The sequence below is a fragment of the Humulus lupulus genome, chromosome 9 (assembly GCF_963169125.1).
Source record: "Humulus lupulus chromosome 9, drHumLupu1.1, whole genome shotgun sequence".
In the NCBI taxonomy this organism is placed as follows: domain Eukaryota; kingdom Viridiplantae; phylum Streptophyta; class Magnoliopsida; order Rosales; family Cannabaceae; genus Humulus; species Humulus lupulus.
The window spans coordinates 6,848,544-6,872,462 of NC_084801.1; the positions used below are offsets into that span (position 1 = coordinate 6,848,544).

A 23,919-nucleotide genomic window follows, 5' to 3' on the forward strand; every position below is an offset into this window, starting at 1 on the left:
AGAGGTGCTGCTTGGGAGACCTAAGTCCCAAAAATGTAAGGAGGGAGATGTACGTCCCTATATGATGAATGTTTATGAGGGAAATTCCCTATTATCATGTTTATGTTCAGGTGGGAATGTGATTCCCTATGTAATGCCGACAGCAGCATCCTCTAGGGCCCAAAAGAAAGGAAAGTGAAAGAAAGAAAGAGAATACATAGCATGTTGCACGTTTATTTTAATGCATATGAGGTAGTTATTCTGCTTACTGAGCTTTAGCTCATCAGTTAATGTTTTGTATTGTAGGTAAGAGGCCCCAAATATAAATCGTTGATGAGTATACGTGGAGCCAACATGACTGTACATATGGGGCTGACTTGAAGGGAGTGGAGTTCTGCTATGCTATTTATAAATAAACAAGAAACTTGGTTTTATTATATTTCATTAAAAGTATTTTGTGAACTTTATCATTTACTTAAAGCTTTAAAAGTATTTCATGAACTTTGTAATTTACATAAAGCTTTTCAATTTATCAGTTGGATACATTTTCATTTCTACGTTAAGGTGTAGTAACGCCACGAAAATGATTTATAAAAGTATTAAGATTTGTATGTAAGATAAAGTTTTTATTTAGTTGTGAGTATTGTGTGGTTTGAGGTTATGAACATTATTTATGTATTGTTTAATAAAGTTTTTGTAAATTCAGAATTTCAGTATTGTCGTATTTAGGTTAAAATTTGTTTTTACACTATATATGTATGTTAAGAAAGGAGGTCGTTACAGCACCCCTCCACCCATGTAATCTTTTCGCAAATTTTGCTACAACCGGTTCCCAGAACGCTTGTTTTTTAGGATTCCCCCCCAAAGGCAACCCTAAGTACTTCAAGGGCCACTGACCCACTTCACACCCTACCGACCTTGCCAAAGAATCAACCACCTCCTCCACCATGTTCAGCCCCAAAATTTGACTTTTACTCATGTTGATTTTCATCCCGGATGCAGAGCAAAACGTCTTTAGAATATCAAGTAACTTTTGGACTGAACCTTTATCTTTAATGAAGAATATCGTATCATCTGCAAATTGTAAATGACTTACCGAAACCTTTTCCCTCCCCACAAGAAAACCATTATACAAAGAGGAGTCAATAGCTTTGTCTACCATCCTACCAAGTACATCCACTAGCAAAATGAATAGAAGAGGTGATAACGGGTCCCCTTGCCTTAGCCCCCTTTCCCCACAGATCTTTCCTCTCGGTCTTCCATTTATAAATATAGAGTAGGATGCTGAGGATACACAGCCTTTTATCCACTTCCTCCATTTATGGCCAAATCCTTTCTTTGCTAGTACCATGTCTAGAAATTCCCAATCAACATAGTCATAAGCTTTCTCAAAGTCTATTTTGAAAAGTATACCACTTAGTCCTTTGCTTCTATATTCCTCCACCGCCTCGTTTGCCACCAAGACCGAGTCTAATATCTGTCTATTTTCCACAAAAGCAGACTGAGTTTCAGAAATAGTGTCATCCAATACCCCTCGAAGTCTGATAGCCAATACTTTGGAAATTATCTTGTACAAGCTTGTAGTTAGGCTTATCGGCCTATAATCCTTTATCTTACAGCTATTCAGTTTTTTGGGAATAAGGCAAATGTATGTCTCGTTCAAATTCCTTTGGATAATACCATCTTCTGAAAAACTTGTAAACGCCCTCATCAGATCCCATTTTAAAATATCCCAATTCCTCTGGTATACTGCCATTGAGAAGCCATCTGGACCTGGTGCTTTGTCCCCATCACATTCAAACACTGCCTTTTTCACTTCCTCTTCTTCAAACGGTCTTTCCAGATGTGCAACGAGGAAGTCCGGGACTGCCTTCCACTCAATACCCTCGATTCCGATCACTTCTCGGTGTCCTGATCTATATAGCTTTTTATAAAACGAAGTGATTTCATCTACTATCTCGTTCTCTTTTTCCAATAATACCCCATCCTCCCTTTCAATTCTGGATATGAAATTTCTTGCCTTTCTGGCATTAAGCAGCCGATGGAAAAACTTGGAGTTTGCATCCCCTTCTTTTGCCCACTTGCATTTAGCTTTCAGCCAATTTCCTCTCTCTTCTTCAAAAAGCAATTGTTGCCATTCTTTCTTAAGAGATCTCCTTTCTTCCATATATAGTAAGCTCCAGCAATCACTTCCTTCCATCCTATCCAACTCAGAGATTCTCCTTTCTATTGTTTGTTTTAAAATCTTTTTGCTTCCAAATTCCTTCATGCTCCACTCCTTCACCTTCTCTTTGATTATTTTGAGTCTTTCCATAAAGTTGTATTCTGTCCCAAACTTTTCTCCAGCATCCTTCCACCAAATTGCAAATTCCTTCTTAAAAGAACTGTGTTCCAGCCACATATTGTCAAACCGGAAGGGACTTGGCCCCCACTTGGGTGGGTTGGAGTCCAAGACAACCGGATTATGAAGAGCATATTATTTCCAAACATGTTGATACACAATTATATACTCCTGTATCTTTAGTAGATGAATAATTGACTTCTGAAAAGATCAAGAAAATCAAACATATACAACATAATAGTGTATCAAGGCAGTAACAGTCATGGTGAATAAAGTGAATACAGCAGACTGAGTTGATGAGAGTTGATACATTTATTCAGCCAACAAAGTAAATATTTCAAGTAAGAGTAAAAAGTAATGAGACAAAGTAAAAGTTAAAATAGTAAGAAAGCAAAATCAGAAAAACCTTGCTGTGTTTTGTTCTCCATAGTCAACTTGCCATCCTTTCAAACAATACAACAATTCTGTAACCCTGAAATGGCAAGAGCAAACAAATCCCAGGAATCAGAGTGAGAAACAAATACACCTAACTAAGTATACCAACAGAAATACCCAACTTAACTCACTTCTCTTTCTATACATATAACTCTGAGCATTAAAAATTTGAGACATCCTATACAACTGTTTAGAAAAGGTTTCTGATTCATGACCAAGACCATGCATGGTAGCTGCATATTACTATAGAAAGCATTGTTCATGGCAAGTTTGTGAGTAGAGAGTTCTAAGATTGTATAATAAATTACAAATTGTTATGAAATTACATTGATTAAGTAAATTATTAAAATGAAAGGCAGTGTTTGGGTCTAAGTATCAAATAATTAGATTTACGTTAATTTGCATATTATAATTAAAGTTAAAGCCTTTTAGTAAAGAGCTATACTTATAGAAACTCTTGCAAAAAGATTCGGTTAAAAACAAAACTTATATATATATATATATATATATAAAAAAAAAAGAATGGTATTTTTTTTTTCTCAAGTTGTATATAATAACAAAGATATTTTAATACTAATGAGGATCTTGTAATAACTTATAACAAACATATATATGTATAACAAATAAGCATCGGCTGAAGCTGAGCTAATTAGATAGGCTATGAACAACCCAAACTAACTTGTACTTTATATATATGAAGAGCACCTTAATTATTTCCAAACATGTTGATATACAATTATGTACACAATTGTATATATATATACTAAAGACAGAAGATCACACATTTCAATACAGTTTTGCTCTAATTAAAACACAGAATATGCAAGTGTAACAGTCATGGTCAATTATCACAAAACAAATATAGATCAATTTTTTTTTTTTTTATCAGAAACTTACCTTACTGCAGTCCTCTTTTCCTTTGAGACATGTAAAAACTTGGCAGAGTAAGAAAGTTGGCTTTGAGACATGAAGGGCTGACACACATATACCTATATAGGTATAAAATACAGTACTTCATTTCATATATATATATATATATATATTACTTAAAAAAAATCTGATCTAATTTGTATGCATGCAAGTTTCAATAGCTTGATAAGAAAATGTATATATATGGACAGGAGTAGTAGTTCAGTATTTCTGTTATTTACATATACGGCACTCGCTTTTTTGGTTACTATATATATATATATGTAATAAATCTAAAATATTAAAAGAAGATAAGATATGATTGGTGTTGATGAAGTATTTGTTTCTTTCAGAAAAAAAAATCTGGTTGACTCAAAGTCTCTCTGTTGACTCAAAGTCTTCCTTTCATTCTGCCTATAGAAATATAGAATACAGGAGAGATCACAGAGCAGGCGAAGGTTTAGTCATGGCAGAGAGTGTGGTGAGTTTTCTACTGGAGAAGTTTTCGTCCTTGTTGGAAGATGAGGCCAACCTCTTGAGCGGGGTTCGAGATGAAGTTGTTTTCCTGAAAAATGAGTTGGATCGCATAAGAGCATTCTTGCGATCTGCTGATGCTAAGGAAGATCAAGATGAAGAAATCAAAGTGTGGGTTAAGCAAGTTAGAGAGGTCGCTTACGATGCAGAAGACATCATCGATGATTTCTTGTATAGATTTGAGCATACCAAGCGACATGGATTCTATGGTTGTCTGTGTAAGATGGCTCGCGGGATCAAGAACTTGAAAGCTCGCCGTCGAATTGCCTCCCAATTGCAGAGTATCAAACGCAGAGTTACTGATACTTCTGAGGGGCGCCTGAGACATGGTTACAAACTGAGTAGTACGGAGATCGGGTCGAGTTCGGGAACTACACCTTGCTACTATTATGAGGTTAGAAGCGACGCACGGTTGCTGGAAGAAGCTCAACTAGTGGGCATTGAGTCAGACAAGGAAGATCTTTTGAGTTTTCTTGTGGAGGGTACCTCTCAACTACAAGTGGGTGCAGTGCACGGAATGGGAGGGCTGGGCAAAACCACTCTGGTGAGTTCAGTTTATAATGATTCACGAGTAAAGAATCATTTTCATCAACTCCAAGCTTGGGTCAATATTTCCCAATCGTTCAAGCTAGATGAAGTTCTGAGACAAATTATCCAGCAATTTTTCAAAGCTATGAAGCTGCCACTTCCTGTTGAAGTTGACAAGTCCACAGACACACACTTCTTAAAGACAACCATTGTTGATTTTCTTAGTGACAAAAGATATTTGGTCGTATTGGATGACATATGGGATGAGGATGCATGGGAAGCAGTAAAAGTTGCATTTCGGAACAACAACAATGGTAGCCGAGTAATGATCACAACTCGTTTTGCAGATGTGGCCTCTTCCTCAACCAAAGATGTTGGAGGTGAGATCATAACCTTAGATCCTTTATCTTCTGAAGATTCTTGGACTCTATTTTGTGCAAAAGCCTTTCAAGGTAAGGCATGTCCAGCTCATTTGGAGGAAATTTCAAGAAACATCCTGAAAAGATGTGAGGGATTGCCTCTTGCCATTGTTGCAATAGGAAGCATGTTGGCCACAAAGGACATCAATAGGGTAGATGAATGGGAGATTGTTCACCGTTCTCTGCGGGTTGAATTACAAGGCAATACAAGACTGAAAAGCATGCAAGCTATACTTTCACTTAGTTTCAATGATTTGCCTTACCACTTGAAGCATTGCTTCATGTATCTAAGTTTATTCCCCGAGGATTATTCGATTAAACTCAATGTCCTGATTCGATTGTGGATTGCTGAATGTTTCATAGAAGAAATTGAAGGAAGAACTTCAGAAGAAGTGGCAAATGGTTGTTTCAACGAACTTCTTAACAGAAGCTTGGTCCAAGTGAATGAAAGATATAATGATAGAAGAATCAAAAGTTTTCGAGTGCACGATATTTTAAGGGAAACTATGCTTCTAAAATTGAAAGATCAAGGCTTTGCAGCAATTACTAATAAAGAGAGCAATAAAAGGCTTCCAGAGAGAGTTCGACGACTATCTGTGCATGAAGGAACAAATATAGATGCATCTGGGGAAAAACAACTATCTCACCGAAGAAAAAGATGTCTGGAATAAATTCATGTCTTCATTTTCTGACCAGGGGTCAAGACTAGTCAAGGTGTTGGATTGTACTTGTGCACCTACGACTATATTTCCACAGAGTATCACAAAACTATACCATTTGCGATACCTACGTTTAAGAGATACCGCTGTAAGTTCAATTCCACCCTCTATTGCGAATCTTCGACATCTTGAAACATTAGACCTCAAAAGCACTCTTGTGCGAGAGCTACCCAGTGAGATTTTACGATTACAGTGTTTGCGACATGTACTAGTTTATGATTTTAGAAGTTTTCCGACATTGCATGGCTTTAAGGCTTTAAAAGGAATGGAATCCCTTTCATCTTTGAGAAAACTCTGTCATGTTGAGGCAAAATTGGGTGAAACTGAGCCTATGGTATCCGTAGGAAGGCTAACACAACTGACGAGGTTAGGCATCCTACAGCTTGGAGCTGAGCACGGAGATGCGCTATTCTCTTCAATTCATGAATTAAAGCTCCTTCGTTCATTAAGTTTGGTTTCACGAACAGAGGATGAAGCCCTTAGTTTCCAATTTAAATCCTTCTCATCTCTTCGATTGCTCCAGAGAATATATGTAATAGGTCCTGTGGAGAAGTCACTAGAAGGACTACAAAACCTTACAAACTTGTCTAGATTATGTCTGACTCGTTGTAGGTTGCAGGTAGATCCGCTAGAGTCATTACAAGATTTGCCCAATCTAGTATCACTCTGGTTTGATGAAAGAGCTTATGATGGGGATTCACTATGTTTTAAAGCTGGGAGTTTCTTAATGCTCAGAGATCTCCACATTTCAAAATTGGAGAACTTAAGAAGGGTGACAGTGGAAGACAAAGCATTGTCTCATCTCGAACTTATGGTTTTGAACGATTGCAAATTACTGAAGGAAATACCATCAGGAATTGAACACCTAAGAAACCTCCAACTACTTCAATTGGTAAATATGGCTGCAGAATTGACAACAACTGTATATCGTGGAAGTCAACATGATAACTGCTCAAAAGTAATGCACATTCCACGTGTTTACATCGGCCAGTGGAGTCTTAAAAGCGGAGCTGTTGGTGATTGGCTTTAGAGATGTAAGTTTCATTCTTCTTTTTCTGAAAACTATTGAGCTTTTTTATTAAATTATTTTATTCTTTGTTTTGTAAATTATATTTTTGAAATTCAATCACGAGAAAAAATATTTATATTGGATTATTATGATTTTTATATTCAACCTTTGAAATTTAATATCACCTCCTATAACATAGATATTATTGAATTTGAGCTAAAAGAGACATTGAGCTGGTCAAAATAAATAATTGAGACTATTTTAATTTTACATAGGTATTAAAGATGTGAGTTCTTAATGAGAAGTGGACTTTTACCTCTCTATATTCACATCTTTAGTTCTTAAAGATGTGAATATTCTTTCATCATTTTTTGTTCATCGTGTGGTGTCATTGCGTTGGCTACTAGTGCCTCTTTCTAAGACTAAAGTAATATTAGTGTCAATTATAAATTCATTCTTTTTTTTTTAAATTACAAAAAAGTAAATGAAGATATTAGCAACAAAAATATCGTTTCATTTTCAAAAGTTGTGTACTTATGTTCCAAATCTAACTTTTATTGTCTGATTCTCATAATTTGTTACAGTATAGTGAGGCAACTTCCAAGATATTTCTCATAAATTGTTTGTGTGCCATCCAGCAACCACTGTTGGGGCATAATCAAGTTGTTGATTGAGCTTATAATGATTGGGAGGCACAAGTCCTTTGATGATGATGATGATGATGATGATGAGGAAGAATAAATTGATTAAGAGTTTGACATGTTGTTGAGCGAAGTTCTGTGTTTGGGGTCGATTTTGAGATATCCGAATCTGTCTTTCTTGAGACTCACCTTACAGGATGTGCTCAAAGTTGTTTGGAATGGTGTTGAGGAGTACAAGAAGGAAGCAGATAAGATTGGAACACTTTTGCAATCTGAAGATGCAGAAGAGGAACAATTGATGATGAGATTCTGCAATGTCAAATATCATGTGTAGACTTTTGTTGTAATGAACTCTTTTGAGCTCTCGTATTTCTTTGAGTGTTATGCTTTGGTTTTGTTTTGGAAGTTGCTTGACAATACCCAGATGGATTTTTCAGTTGTTTCATTTTAATTGATTGCTGAGTTTCTTGATTTCTTTCTTGTTCTGCTTTTTCTTTCTTTGGTTTGTGTTAAGGTAAATTATTTGACCTTACTTATGTTACATGCAATTCTAGTCTTTTTATTTGTTTTTTTCATATATAATATATATTGATATTTCAAGTAAACAGATTTTTCATTACTTTGGTAAAGTGCTATCTTCAAATTCTTCTTCAAGCTCCCTCAGATTAGCTTGCCCTTGCCCTGCAAATTTTAATCTATGCAAAATATTTATGCTCTTTTAACATAACATTACATATTCAAGAGATTCTAATGCCCCTGAGAGACTTAAAAAAGGAATGCATGCAGACGAAGTCTCTTTTTTATTGATAAAAATTGAATTGTGATAGAAAGTGTTGTGATTTCTTACAACACAGACACAATTATGCTACAGCAATATCACAGCAATTCTAACAGTCAATATGATTAAATGAGAAATGAAATCAATTATAAAACAGAGAAAAAATTAAAGAGACAAGACAAAGAAATTTATCCTGGTTCGGATCTCAATGTGAGTCCTAATCCAGCTCTCCCTCAAGGAGTTTCTCCACTATCAAAAGGTTGATTACAAACACCAATTCAAGCTATGCAATGTTACAACTGAACACCACTAATCTGGCTTTCTTCAAGCTTGTCAATACACCATGAATGCCATGGTTAAGTAGCACCTTTCTTCTTGAATCTTGGTCTGCTTCTCTCTCTGTCTTTCTATCAATCTCTAGTCTCAGATATTTCTCTATCTCACATTCTATATATAATGTCTTAATAGCACAGCTTATATAGCTTTACAAAACTTAGCCAACCGACTTATGACTTCAACTAACAACTAACATATAACAACCTTTTTAACTAACTATCAAAACATAGTAACAGTAGTTCTATTTCTGATTTTCATATGGATTACACTTCACAAATTCCACCTTAATCCATGAAAATTAGAAGTATCTTCGTCCTTGAGGGAGTGAACCTGATTGCTCAAACAGGTCCAAGGTTGAGCAAGTCCAAACAGTGATTGAACTTGCTCACAGGCAGCACTTTGGTTCCTGCATCAGCAGGGTTCTCTTCAGTAGGCACCTTTTCCAAATTGATTTCACCAGCTTCTATCTTGTCTCTGATCCAAAACATCCTTATGTCAATGTGTTTTGATCTTTCATGGTAAACTGGATTCTTGCTCAAGTGAATTGCTGATTGACTGTCCGAGAATACATAAACTCTACCTTTTAGCATACTGATGTCTTGTAAAATACCCTTGATCCATGTTGCTTCTTTGAAGGCTTCTGTAACAGCCATGAACTCTGCTTCAGTGGTGGATAATGCAACAACATGTTGCTGCTGGGATTTCCAGTTGATACAGCATGTATTCAGCATAAAACAGTAACTGGTCATTGATTTTCTGGTATCTCTATTGGAGGCATAGTCAGCATCTACATATCCTTCTAACTTCAAGTCATCTCCTCCTTTTTCGAATTTCAAACCATAATCTGAAGTTGTTTTCAGATATCTCAATAGCCACTTCAAACCTTTCCAATGATCTTCACCAGGGTTTGACATAAACCTGCTCAATGTGCTAACAGCATATGCAATGTCCGGCCTTGTGCTTATCATTGCATACATCACACTGCCAATTGCTTTAGCATAAGGGATCTCTTCCATTTTTCTCTTTGACATGTCATCTTTTGGAGATTGTTCAGAGGATAAAATAAAATGGCCAACTAGAGGAATCTTGGTCTCCTTTCCACCTTCCATATTAAATTTCTTTATGACTTTCTCGATGTATGCTTTCTGTGTAAGCATCAGTTTCTTTTCTTTCCTGTTTCTCAGAATTTCAATACCAAGTATTTTCCTTGCTGCCCCCATATCTTTCATTTCGAACTCACTGTTTAGAACATACTTGAGCTTCCTTATCTGATTTTGATCTTTCCCCATGATTAGTAGATCATCAACGTAGATTAACAGAAAAGTAGCAGCTTGAGACTTCAAATTTGTGAAATATAAACATGTGTCAAAAACAGATCTAATATATCCAAACTTGGTGATCACTGAATCGATTTTCTTGTACCATTGCCTAGGAGATTGTATAAGACCATATAGAGATCTCTTTAATAGGCAAACAAGTTCCCCTTCTTTTGATTCCACCTTGAATCCTTCAGGCTGATCCATGTACACTGTTTCTTCAAGTTTCCCATTTAGAAATGCTATTTTTACATCCATTTGTTGTATATCCCAGTCGAGTTGAACAACTAGTGCAATCATCATTCTGATGGTCTTCATTTTAACAACTGGTGAGAATATTTCTTGGTAGTCCACCCCTTCAACTTGGTTAAATCCCTTTGCAACTAGTCTGGCCTTGTAAATTTTTGGTTCAGCTTCTGTTATACAATCTTTAACTCTGAAAAGCCATCTGCATCCAATAATCTTTTGCCTTTCTGGTTTCAAGACTAATGACCATGTTTCATTCTTCTTTAATGAGGCAATTTCTTCATTCATAGCTGATTTCCACTTCATTGAGTGTCTGCATTTTAAAGCTTCCTGATAGTTGTTTGGCACAGCTTCTTTTGATTCCTTTGCTATAGCAAAAGCATAAGCAATAATGTCAGCTTCACCATATCTGGCAGGAGGTCTTATTTCCCTTCTTGTTCTGTCTCTTGCTAACTGGTAGCCTTCTAAGTCCTCAGATTGACCTTCTTCTTCAATTTCTTGATCTACATCAGTGTGATCATTTGAATCTAAATTTGCATGCTGCAGTGGTTCCACCTCAATCTGAACTCCACTTTGAGAATTTGTACCTGAAACATCAGACAAGATACCTTTCTCATTTCTTTTAAAAGGGAAATCATTTTCATTAAACACAACATCTCTACTGACTATTACTTTGTAATTTTCAGTTGATAACAGTCTATATCCCTTGACACCAATTTGGTATCCTAGTAAGACACACTTAACAGATCTTTTGTCTAATTTATCTCCTACAACATGAGCATATGCAGCACAACCAAATGTCCTTAGATGCATTAATGAAGGAGGTTTATTATTCCATAATTCTTCTGGTGTTTTAAGATCAATTACTCTACTTGGGCTTCTGTTTATTAAATAACAGGAAGTATACAAAGCTTCACCCCAATATCTTTTTGGCAAACCAGAATTTAGTAAAATGCATCTAACCTTGTTAAGCAGTGTTCGATTCATTCTTTCTGCAACTCCATTCTGTTGTGGATTCTTTGCAACAGTTCTATGTCTCCTGATACCTGTTTCTATACACAGCTTATCGAATTCTTCATTAACAAACTCAAGCCCATTATCAGTTCTTAAAGTTTTAACTTTTCTGTCAGTTTGGTTTTCAACAAATATTTTCCAGTTTCTAAAATTTTCAAGGCATTCATTTTTGTGTCTCAATAAGAAAACCCATACCTTTCTGCTATAGTCATCTATAACAAATAAAAAATATTGATTTCCACCTGGAGTTTTGACCCTGCTAGCTCCCCAAAGGTCAGCATGTAGGTATTCCAGAATTTGCTTAGCTCTATAGTTGCTCCTGGAAAATTTAATCTTGTGTTGCTTGCCCTGCACACAGATCTCACAAAAAGGTAAGTTAGCATGTGTATAGTTTAGAAACAAACCTTGTTTTGATAGCTCTACCAGTCCTTGCTCACTTATGTGGCCTAATCTTGCATGCCACATTTTCGAGTCTGTTTTGCATTTAGTAACAGCTGCAGCTTGTGCTGGAGTTATGGTTTTTCCATCTAGAAAATATAAACCATTTCTTTTGATGCCCCTCATTACCAGAAGTGATCCCTTAGTGATTCTCATTGTGCCTTTTCCTGTTCTGTATTCTAAGCCTTCATCATCTAATGTACCAAGTGATATTAAGTTTCTTTTCAACTCTGGAATGTGTCTAACATTGCTAAGAGTTTTAATGGTGCCATCATAGCTTCTGATGGACATCGAACCAATACCAATGACCTGACATTTATGGTCATTTCCCATCATGACCTTTCCACCATTAATCTTGGTATAATCACTAAACCAGTCTTTGTTTGGACTCATGTGGTAAGTACAACCACTATCCAGAATCCATTCCTCATTGTCTTTGTAATCTGAACTGGTACATGCCTCTCCAAGATCTGACGGTTCTTTCTGATCTTTTATGGCTACAAAGACATCACCATCTGAGCTGTAGTTGTCATCAACTGCAGCATTAGAATCACTTCCTTTTTTTTCCTCATCTTTATTCTGCTTTCTTTTGTCTCTAAGTTCCCAGCAGTATCGAATTAGGTGACCTGTTTTGCCACAGTGATGGTATTTTCGAGTTTCTCTTGGCCTAGACTTTGATCTGCTGTTCCCTCTTGTTCTTGAATTGTATCTTGGTTTTGAGTTGTCTCTGAATCTTGAATTTCCTCTTCTTGGTTGTCTTCCTCGAATTGTTAGTGCCTCCTCAGTTCTGGCTTCTTGTCTTGCTGCCTTTTGCCAATTCAATTCTGCATCCCTTGATCTCAGTGTGCTCATGATATCTTCGAGGGTGAGGGTGTCTCTGCTGTACATTATCACAGTTCTCATTTATTTGAACTGATCTGGTAGTGCATTCAGTATGATCACAGCTTGGTCTTCTTCTTTGATTGTTTCTCCCATGTTGGTTAGCGACAAAACAATCTTGTTGAGGTCATCCAAATTCTTCTCTAATGAGATGGTGGCATTCATCTTGAAACCATAGAATTTTCCTTTTAGGAATATTTTGGTGGCTGTCGACTTAGCCATGTACAATTGCTGCAACTTGTTCCATATCCCCAAAGCTGTTTTCTCTCCAATGACTTGCCTCAATACATTATCTGCAAGATTCATTATTATGGCCGATCTTGCTTGCTTCATGATTGTTTCTGTTTCACTTTTCTTTGTTGCATCAAGTTCCTTTTCTGTCTTTTCAATCTTTTCCTCTAATGCACAATCTAACTTTTGGTAGATTAGGATTGCCATCATCTTTTCTCTCCAAAGACTGAAATCCCCCGATCCATCAAACCTCTCTAAATCGAATCTGGTTGATGATGAGGCCATTGATCAACTCTTTCTTGATTCTTGGTTGTGTTGCAACTTGAGTCTCGGATCCTTCGAACCTGGCTCTGGTACCACTGTTGTGATTTCTTACAACACAGACACAATTATGCTACAGCAATATCACAGCAATTCAAACAGTCAATATGATTAAATGAGAAATGAAATCAATTATAAAACAGAGAAAAAATTAAAGAGACAAGACAAAGAAATTTATCCTGGTTCGGATCTCAATGTGAGTCCTAATCCAGCTCTCCCTCAAGAAGTTTCTCCACTGTCAAAAGGTTGATTACAAACACCAATTCAAGCTATGCAATGTTACAACTGAACACCACTAATCTGACTTTCTTCAAGCTTGTCAATACACCATGAATGCCATGGTTAAGTAGCACCTTTCTTCTTGAATCTTGGTCTGCTTCTCTCTCTGTCTTTCTATCAATCTCTAGTCTCAGATATTTCTCTATCTCACATTCTATATATAATGTCTTAATAGCACAGCTTATATAGCTTTACAAAACTTAGCCAACCGACTTATGACTTCAACTAACAACTAACATATAACAACCTTTTTAACTAACTATCAAAACATAGTAACAGTAGTTCTATTTCTGATTTTCATATGGATTACACTTCACAGAAAGTATTTTTCATATTCAAATGTTCACATCTGATCTAACTTATAGTATTCATAGTTATGGTTGTTTCTTAGAATGTATTCTCACTAGTTTAAGTGGTTTGATTTTAACATCCCACAATATCAAAGACTATTAAAGAGCAAATATTTCTCAACAAGCATGGAATTTGTTAAAATTATTTTTGCAGAAAAAAAAGGCACAGTAGTATTAGAAAATAACAGAGTTCAAGATATAAGAAGAGAGATACTTATGTACATTGTTCTCAAGAGTGATATATACAGAAAGCTGAATTAAAAATAAAATATAGGACTCTGTATAATAATAATAATAACATTAAGTTTTTGTTCTTGATTCTGAGAACACAGAACCAAACAGTGCCACCAAAATTTGAGTCTTTCTGCTATTATGAATCTTGACTTGTATTTATCAGGTCAATCATGTATATTGTCTGTGGAGATTGTTTCAGTTACTTAAGTCCTCACCAACTCAGCATATTGTTATATTAAAAGGCTTCAATTAGTTCAGTTAGTTGGCTGAATCTTGTGATACTGGCCCAGCTATATATTGCAGTCTAAACAGCTCACTAAAGTCAAGTTTGCTTTATGTAATGATAGTTGTCTGAAAATATTATTTGTCTGCAATCAGGAGAGAGAAGGCTTGAAGCTGGTGCAATGGTGCTTGCTGATCATGGAGTCGTCTGCATTGATGAATTTGACAAGATGAATGATCAAGATCGTGTTGCTATTCATGAGGTTATGGAGCAGCAGACTGTAACTATTGCTAAAGCTGGTATCCATGCATCGCTCAATGCTCGTTGCAGTGTGGTTGCTGCTGCAAATCCCATATACGGAACTGTAAGTATCAAGATAATGGCCACCAGTGTATTTAAACTTGAAATTACATGCTTGAGATTTGATTTTTTGAGGGCATGTTTTTTATCTTACTCATCATGTGAATTAAATTTATCACAGTATGACCGCTCAATTACTCCAACCAAAAATATTGGACTTCCAGACTCTTTACTTTCTCGTTTCGATTTACTATTTATTGTACTTGATCAAATGGATGCTGATATTGACCGGTACATCTCAGAGCATGTGTTGCGTATGCATCGGTTTCGTTCTGCAACTGATGGGGGTAAGTAATTTCATCAGTACTTATTTGCTCAAGTGTTGTGTTCCTTACATAATTCTGAGTAAATGAGCATGAAACCTCAGGTGAAGCAGCCCTTGGTGGGGGTTCAAGATATGGTAGAGAAGAGGAAACAGATAATGATTCATCTGTGTTTGTGATGTATAATCGAATGCTGCATGGAAAGAAAACAGATAGAGGTCGTAAGCGTGATACACTCACTATCAAATTTCTGAAGAAGTACATTCACTATGCAAAGCATAGGATTCAGCCAGAACTTACTGATGAGGTCCTGATGCTTTAATATTCTTTCTTTTGTTTAATAATCTAATTACTGTGCTTTTGGCTTGTATGTGATTGCTTCTACAACATCTATTTTGCAGGCATCTGAGCAAATTGCAACTGCATATGCAGAACTTAGAAATGCTGGTTCAAATGCTAAGGTGATTACTGTCTGAATTTTTTAAAAACCGAAGTATACAATAGTTATTTCTTCCTTTATGCCAATATGATTTTTCAATTCTACAGACTGGAGGGACACTTCCAATTACTGCCAGAACCTTAGAAACCATAATTCGTCTGTCTACTGCTCATGCCAAATTGAAGTTGAGCAGAAAGGTAATGAGTGCTTTTTTACTTGCAAGGATCTGACAAGATTGTTCAATTTTCCCAAAAATTTGAGTTTTGTATCTTCACCAGTTTAGCTTGGTTCATCTTACTTGCTAGTGAATAATTAATCTGCCTTTAACAGGTTTTACAGTCAGATGTCGAAGCTGCACTGAAAGTTTTAAATTTTGCCATATATCATAAAGAATTGACTGAAATGGAGGAGCGTGAGCATGAAAAGGAGAAAGAAACAGAGAGCAAACGCAGAGCTGATCCTCTTGCTTCATAGCTAAATCTCATCTAGTTATTGATTGAGAAATTACCTGGCCAAACTGTGAGGAAGTACTACTACTACTTTTTTAATTTGCCTTTGATAGGATTAGCAACATAGAAGTATTTGCACAACACCAGGAGATCTTTCATTACCCTCCTTCATGGCTATATAACAATGTTCTGACTATATTTTTCTTTTCACAGCCCTACAATCGATGCCATGGATGTAGATGACCCTCCAACCCAATCTGCTGGTGAACTTTCTCCAGAGAGGTCTGTATCTGTAGAGGAAGAATTTGCTTCTTTTCCCCTATGCAAAGGTTTTTCTATTTATTCTGAATTCTAATACGTCTTTCTCTGTTTCGTCTTGCAGAATAGAAGCATTCAATTCTTTATTTGACCAGCATATGCGGGCCAATCACTTGGATACATTATCCATTGACGGAATAGAGGAGGCTGTCAACTCCAGGGCCGATGTCCGCTACACAAGGGCAGAGATAAATGTCCTATTAGAGGTACATGTATAGTATACATACATTTTTTTAGCATCTTCAATTTCTTCCTGAGCTTGCCTATAATGTAAAATTTGGTGATTGCAGAAACTACAAGATTCTAACCGAGTGATGATAGCTGCCGATGGAATGGTGCATATGATATCTTGAGTTGGGTACTAAATGATGACCATTTTCAATGGCTAAATCTGGTCAGTTGTAGTATAAATTCTTAAACTGTATTGTTCAGATGTGGCTGAGATGACTAACTGGATACCAGGGCAGCCTAATTCGGTTTCTCTCGGCTGATGATATTGATGAAGAAGCATTTATTTAGTTAAGAACTGCCTTCATTTCGGCTTAAGAAAGACCCAAAACTGGAAGAAGAATTGCAATTATGAACTAATTCCATCCTTTTTCTTCTTTTTTTCAGACAAGTTTCCATTAGCTTTAGTTGTACTCCTAGCTTATTATTCTCTTGCGTTGTGAACTTAGAATGGTTATTTGAGACAAATCCCTCCTAACCTGTTGCATGGCATTTTATACATACTACCTAATTGTTATGCTTTCCAAGTTTAAAAATATTTTTCTAATGTTATTGGTAGTATTAATAACTGTGTTTTATCTAAACAAAATCACAAGAGATTTCCCTTAAAATGTAATAAATTAAATGAAAAATTGTTCATTTATTAACAGAGTAAGACACAAGTGATGAAGATGGAGATAATAGATAAACTCAAGCACGCACATTTTTTCTTAACTCAACAGATTACAAAAAAAGAAAAAACATCAAATTGGCAAAACAATGAATCACCAAAATAAATTTTGTACATAAATATTAATCAAATAAGATATAATATATATCAATAATAAAAAAATTACGCTACTTATGTTACATGATAAAGTTTAGAAGGCTTTAAATTACTAGTAACATTAAAATAGTCAAGAGTCCTAATCCACTTTTCTTGATTCGTCAACAAATGAACAGCAATAGTATTAGGCCAAAGGTCATGAGTACACCCAGTTCTTGGCTCAGGAAAATTATACATTGACCATAACATATTTATTTTATACATATATTATGTATTGAAAAATATGAGTACTCGGATATATATATATATATTTGTATATATATAGTTGCTGTAATACTATAGATTAAAAGTGGTAGACACTTCTATTGACATAATTTGCATATCTTTCCAATGTTTGACGCTTAAAATGGAAGAACACTGACATATGATTTATCACATTTTGGGTCAAACAAATTCTAAGATCCACACATCTCTTCAAACACTTAAGCAAATCTTCAAAAAAGATAAGCCTCTCTGCTATGTAAATGAAAATCATAAATAACATGGAGTGTGAGGACAAATTTCAAAATGTTCATACAAAAACAAATATAACATTTGAAAAAAAAAAGTAACTGTCCAAAGATAAATGTTTGAGGGAAATTATGCATACAAGGTACACCCCTCTACTTTATTTTGTTTTTCAAATTAATTTTTATAGTGGCTGTGTATATTGTAGTTATTTAGAGCATTCTGCATATTTTTAAGAATATGAATAATTTATAGTATTAAAAGCAATAGAAAAAAAATTGTTGCACTCATGATAATTTATTTTATACTCTTGGATAATAATTTATTTAAACTTGATTTTCGATATTGTAAATTATTCAGAATTTATTAAAAATTTACAAGACTACAATATATAGATTAATAAAAAAAATTGCGCCAAAAAATCATCTCTTTTACTAGAGAACCCCCAATGTTTTATTGTTTGTGTTAGAGTAGATATCAATTTTCACACCCACAATATAGGGTCCTGCTTGTTGATAATCCATTTTTAGGTCATATACAAAATATGACTTTTATTTTAATTCTTATATATAAAATATTAATTTTCTTTTTTAAAATTTGGTTACCTTTTTTGTAAAGAATTTTTTTTTTTTGTAATTTACAATATATATATATATCATCTCTCTTTCTGCTTTCTTCTTCTTGTTTATACACACTTACATGCAGATTTGCCTACATAAAACATTATTGGAGAACATAAATTAAAGCAATAATCTCCATAAATAGACAGAACCAAATAAGTAGTGACTTTGGATCAAAGAGTAAGATCAAGAAACTTTTCTAACATGATTGAATCACCAATCAACCATCACTATAATAAAGTGATCTTAATTTATAATAAAGCTATATAGTTCTTTCTCTAGTTAAATAAATTATATCTTCAAATATAATACTCCAACTCCACTAGGACGAGAATATTTTTATTTATAAAAAGGAGATGGTAATGGTCATGCACTTTACAGTTGTGTTACACAATAATACACACCATTAATTAATTCCTCCATTTATTTTAATTAATATAATACATATAAATATAATGTTGTGATACGTTACCTAAACCCAATGATCTTATAAACCACTGGACAATGAAAAAAACATAGAAGAGCATCTTAATATAGGCTGCTATATCAACAACCCAAATTAACTTGTACTTTATATATATGAAGAACATCTTAGTTATTTTCAAACATGTTTGAAATACAATTATGTACACAATTATATATATATATACACACACGACAATTCTCCTACAGGGACTTCACTTTAAGCCTTATCGATGGGGTTCTCAGTATTTCTCGACCCGTGAACAGTTTTTGGCGTGATTTTTTTATGACCGTGTATATTGTAGCTATTTAGAGCATCCTGCAAATTTTCAGAAAATTCCGAATAGTTTACAGTACCGAAAACTAGGTTTAAACATGTTGTTTTCCACGTGCATGAAAAAAATTAGTCACGAGTGCAACATGTTTGAACTTAGTTTTCGGTACTGTAAATTATTCAGAATTTTCTGAAAATTTGCAGAATGCTCTAAATAGCTACAATATACACGGTCATAAAAAAATTCGCGCCGAAAACTGTTCACAGGTCGAGAACACTGAGAGTCCCACCGTTAGGGCTTAAAGTGAAGCTCCCGTAGGAGAATTCCCCTATATATATAGGAGAATTCTCCTACAGGGACTTCACTTTAAGTCCTACCGGTAGGGCTCTCAGTGTTTCTCGATCCGTGAACAGTTTTCGGCGTGACTTTTTTTTTTATAACCATGTATATTGTAGCTATTTAGAGCATCATGCAAATTTTCAGAAAATTCTGAATAGTTTACAGTACCGAAAAATGGGTTCAAATATGTTGTTTTCCACGCGCATAAAAAAAATTAGTTACGCGTGCACCAACATGTTTGAACCTAGTTTTCAGTATTGTAAACTATTCGGAATTTTCTGAAAATTTGTAGGATGCCCTAAATAGCTACAATATACACGGTCATAAAAAAAAGTCGCGCCGAAAACTGTTCACGAGTCGAGAAACGCTGAAAGCCCTACCGGTAGGACTTAAAGTGAAGTCCCTATAGAAGAATTCTCTTATAGGGGCTTCACTTTAAGCCCTACCGGTGGGGCTCTCAGTGTTCTCGACCTGTGAACAGTTTTCGGAGCGATTTTTTTTTTATGATTGTGTATATTGTAGCTATTTAGAGTATCCTGCAAATTTTCAGAAAATTCCGAATAATTTACAGTACCGAAAACTAGGTGCAAACATGTTATTTTCCACGCGCATAAAAAAAAATTAGTCACGCGTGCAACAACATGTTTGAACCTAGTTTTCGGTACTGTAAACTATTCATAATTTTCTGAAAATTTGCAGATGCTCTAAATAGCTACAATATACACGGTCATAAAAAAAAATCGCGCCAAAAACTATTTACGTGTTGTAAACACTGAACCCTACCGATAGGGCTTAAAGTGAAGCCCCAATAAAAAAAATTCTTATATATATACTAAAAACAAAAAATCAGACATTTCAATACAATTTTGCTCTAATTAAAAGACAAGTGTGCACAGGCGGTAACTTACCTTACTGCAGTCCTCTTTTCCTTCTAGTTTTCTCACCTGAAATGATATCTTTCAACTCGATATCATGAATTGAATATGTCAAAACTTGGCAGAGCAAGAAAGTTGGCTTTGAGACCTGAAGGGCTGATACACATATACCTATATAGGTATAAAATACTTTAAAATGTAAGATATTTAGTGGTTATTTGGTATACAATACTTTATATCATATATATATATATATTTTATTAAAAAAAAAATCTGATCTAATTTGTATGCATGCATGTTTCATTAGTTTGATAACAAAGTGAAAGTGTATATATATGGACAGAAATAACCGTTCGGTATTTCTGTTATTTACATATACGACACTTTCTTTTTTGGTAAATCTAATATATATATATATATATATATATATAATAAACCTAAAATATTAAAAGAAGATAAGATATGATTGGTTTTGATGAGGTATTCCTTCTTTCAAAAAATCCGTAACAACAATCACCCTGTCATCATTCTTTTTTTACCAAAAATGAAAATGGCAATTTTTTAGCAATACTAGTTTAGTTTATGTTGATGACATCTTAGTTGCTAGTAATGATTCCAATGCCATTTCTCAATTCATAACAGCCCTTGATAGTAAATTTAAACTCAAAGACCTTGGATTGGACCACTTTGTTTCTTCCTTGGTCTTGAGATTGCCCGCACTACAAAGGGCATTTTAGTATCTCAACGTCCTTTCACTCTTCAACTATTTTCGGATACTGGAGTCCTAGGAGCCAAACTTGCTTCTACTCCTATGGAACCTAATCTGAAATTAAGCACAGATGGTGGTGATCTCTTAGAAAATCTCACTTCTTATCGTAGCTTGATTGGGAAGCTCATTTACCTCACTATTACTCGGCCTGACATATCTTTTGATGTCAATAGGCTAAGTCAATTCCTTAGTTCCTCTAGAATTCCTCATCAACAAGTTGCCAACTGAATATTACAATACTTAAAAACTACCCCAGGCCAAGGCCTTTTCTTTTCTGCTAATTCTTCTTCTCAGGTGTCTGCATATGCCGAGACCAGCTCCAGTCCGCAAAACATTCAAGTCAAACTATTCGCTGACTCTGATTGGGGTGTTTGTCTTGACATTCGTCGTTCCATATCTGGTTTTTGCGTGTTCATTGGTGATTCCCTTGTCTCTTGGAAGTCCAAAAAGCAAAAAACTGTTTCCAGATCCTCTGCTGAAGCTGAATACCGAGAAACGACCAATGCAACATGTGAAGTAACATGAATATTAGCATTACTTAAGGATTTTGGCCTTTGTCGCTCACAACCGGCCGTTTTATATTGTGACAATAGCGCTGTGATCTATATCTCGAAAAATCTAATCTTTCATGAGCGGACAAAACACGTTGATATCGACTGCCATATCGTTAGGGAAAAGATCACCAAAGGCACGTTCAAATTAGTACATGTTAACACTAAAGACAACCTGGCTAATATTAAGTCAGTTAGCATAACTGTATTAGGTTATTGATTAGTTAGTGTTAACTAATTTCTGTTTTAGCCTAAGTGGTTCATTTGTTTGTACCATTCCAGCTGCATATATATATATATATATATATATATGGGCAGCCCCTTTTTGTAGATAGATTTCCACAGATTAATAAAGAGATTTCTTTAGTTCTTTTCCTCGGTTTTCTTCAATTTTTCTACTCAGTGCTCTTGCACTAATAGCACCTCACAGCTATTCAACATTCACAAAAATTAAAATCTACTCATTCATTTCCAATGTAAAAATATATTTAATAGGGCTTATACTTTTTTGGACATGTGTTTTTTCCCATTATTTATTTGGATTTTATGTTTTGATAAATTACTTTTTGGACTCTATGTTTTGTAAAATGGTTAAAATAGAACCCTAAACTCAATTTTGATGAAGAAAAAATTGAATATAACAACACAGTTTTAAGCAGAATAATTTTATTTTTGTTCTGAATTGTTAGTTTGATAAATTATTTGTGATTTTAGTTGAGAAAACATTGACCAAAATCGGGTTTAGGGTTCTATTTTAATAATTTTACAAAATACAAGGTCCAAAAAATAATTTATCAAAACACAAAATCCAAACAGATAATGGAAAAAAATACATGTACAAAAATGTATAAACCTTAATTAATAAGGCATATACTTACTTTCATAATAAAACCAAAATTTCAAAAGCAATTTCATCAAAATTCCACGTGAACTTGATGTATCTCCCCTCCACTTTTGACTCAGCTTCCTATAACAACACATTAGACAATTAATATTCATAAAGCAAAAAAGGTAAAGTTTCTTTATAATTAAAATAAACAATTATGCAAAAAGTAGTAATAATAAATAATAGGTTGCCAAGATTTATGTTTTTTTTTTATAAAAGAAAAGAAAAGAAAAGAAAAGAAAAAAGGAATCCAATGTTTACACCCACTTCATATCCGTTAGATTCAATAAATAAATAAATAAGTTAATCCAATGGCTGCGATATAACGTGTATGGTGTTGGTAAGGAACTTTTCAACAACGACTCCAAGTCTTGGTTTCTTTTTTACTAGAGAATATAGAGAGAGATCACAGAACAGGCGAAGGAGATCGAAGCTAGTCATGGCAGAAAGTGTGGTGAGATTTATACTGCCGAAGTTTTCGTCCGTGTTGGAAGATGAGGCCAAGCTCTTGAGCGGGGTTCGAGATGAAGTTGTTTTCGTGAAAAATGAGTTGGATCTCATAAGAGCATTCTTGCGATCTGCTGATGCTAAGGAAGATCAAGATGAAGAAATCAAAGAGTGGGTTAAGCAAGTTAGAGAGGTCGCTTACGATGCAGAAGACATCATCGATGATTTCTTGTATAGATTTGAGCATACCAAGCGACATGGATTCTATGGTTATTTGTTGAAGATGGCTCGCGGGATCAAGAACTTGAAAGCTCGTCGTCGAATTGCCTCCCAATTGCAGAGTATCAAACGCAGAGTTACTGATATTTCTGAGGGGCGCCAGAGATACAAACTGAGTAGCACGGAGATCGGGTCGAGTTCAGGAACTAAACCTTGCTACTATTTTGAGGTTAGAAGCGACGCACGGTTGCTGGAAGAAGCTCAACTAGTGGGCATTGAACCAATGAAGCAAGGTCTTTTGAGTTTTCTTATGGAGGACACCTCTCAACTACAAGTGGTTGTAGTGCATGGAATGGGAGGGCTGGGCAAAACCACTCTGGTGAGTACAGTTTATAATGATTCACGAGTAAAGAATCATTTTCATCAAATCCAAGCTTGGGTCACTGTTTCACAATCGTTCAAGCCAGTTGAAGTTCTGAGACAAATTATCCAGCAATTTTTCAAAGCTATGAATCTGCCACTTCCTGATGAAGTTGAGAAGTCCACAGACACCCACTTCCTAAAGACTGCCACTATTGATATTCTTAGTGACAAAAGATATTTGGTTGTATAGGATGACATATGGGAAGTGCACGCGTGGGAAGCAGTAAAAGTTGCATTTCGGAACAACAACAATGGTAGCCGAGTAATGATCACTACTCGTATTGCAGATGTGGCCTCTTCCTCTACCAAAGACGTTGGAGGTGAGATCATAACCTTAGATCCTTTATCTTATGAAGATTCTTGGACTCTATTTTGTGCAAAAGCCTTTCAAGGTAAGGCATGTCCAGCTCATTTGGAGGAAATTTCAAGAGATTTCCTGAAAAGATGTGAGGGATTGCCTCTTGCCATTGTTGCAATAGGAAGCATGTTGGCCACAAAGGACATCAACAGAGTAGATGAATGGGAGACTGTTCACCGTTCTCTGGGGGATAAATTATAAGGCAA

The 23,919-nt window shown here is 35.2% G+C and overlaps 3 protein-coding genes and 1 pseudogene across 3 annotated transcripts; all 4 read left to right on the forward strand.

Annotated features, from left to right (window-relative positions):
• Positions 1–4,038: 4,038 nt before the first annotated feature.
• Positions 4,039–7,985, forward strand: LOC133801606 (disease resistance protein RPM1-like; annotated as a pseudogene).
• A 5,203-nt stretch (positions 7,986–13,188) lies between these two features.
• LOC133799349 (DNA replication licensing factor MCM3-like) lies at positions 13,189–16,356 on the forward strand. Its single transcript, XM_062237371.1, has 10 exons — positions 13,189–13,318; positions 14,315–14,523; positions 14,641–14,806; positions 14,887–15,089; positions 15,184–15,243; positions 15,329–15,418; positions 15,552–15,694; positions 15,875–15,952; positions 16,053–16,194; positions 16,279–16,356. The coding sequence occupies exons 1-10, from the start codon at positions 13,189–13,191 to the stop codon at positions 16,339–16,341; spliced, it is 1,284 nt and encodes a 427-aa protein (XP_062093355.1). The 3' UTR covers positions 16,342–16,356.
• Positions 16,357–20,871: 4,515 nt separating this feature from the next.
• Positions 20,872–21,354, forward strand: LOC133799350 (uncharacterized mitochondrial protein AtMg00810-like). The gene is made up of 2 exons (XM_062237372.1): positions 20,872–20,994; positions 21,124–21,354. Exons 1-2 carry the CDS (start codon positions 20,872–20,874, stop codon positions 21,352–21,354), a joined length of 354 nt encoding a protein of 117 aa, XP_062093356.1.
• Positions 21,355–22,705: 1,351 nt separating this feature from the next.
• On the forward strand, positions 22,706–23,914 carry LOC133799351 (putative disease resistance RPP13-like protein 3). Its single transcript, XM_062237373.1, has 2 exons — positions 22,706–23,464; positions 23,546–23,914. Exons 1-2 carry the CDS (start codon positions 22,706–22,708, stop codon positions 23,912–23,914), a joined length of 1,128 nt encoding a protein of 375 aa, XP_062093357.1.
• Positions 23,915–23,919: the final 5 nt, after the last annotated feature.

Bases quoted from the DNA above. Each gene is read 5' to 3' on its own strand.
- LOC133799349 (XM_062237371.1), top strand. From the start codon at position 13,189: ATGAGAAATGAAATCAATTATAAAACAGAGAAAAAATTAAAGAGACAA. The intron at 13,319-14,314 runs GTTGATTACAAA...GTCTGCAATCAG, and splicing joins AGTTTCTCCACTGTCAAAAG to GAGAGAGAAGGCTTGAAGCT. The intron at 15,953-16,052 runs GTCTGTATCTGT...TTCGTCTTGCAG, and splicing joins GGTGAACTTTCTCCAGAGAG to AATAGAAGCATTCAATTCTT.
- LOC133799350 (XM_062237372.1), top strand. From the start codon at position 20,872: ATGGAACCTAATCTGAAATTAAGCACAGATGGTGGTGATCTCTTAGAA. The intron at 20,995-21,123 runs GTCAATAGGCTA...TCTTCTTCTCAG, and splicing joins GGCCTGACATATCTTTTGAT to GTGTCTGCATATGCCGAGAC.
- LOC133799351 (XM_062237373.1), top strand. From the start codon at position 22,706: ATGGCAGAAAGTGTGGTGAGATTTATACTGCCGAAGTTTTCGTCCGTG. The intron at 23,465-23,545 runs GTTGAGAAGTCC...TTGGTTGTATAG, and splicing joins ATCTGCCACTTCCTGATGAA to GATGACATATGGGAAGTGCA.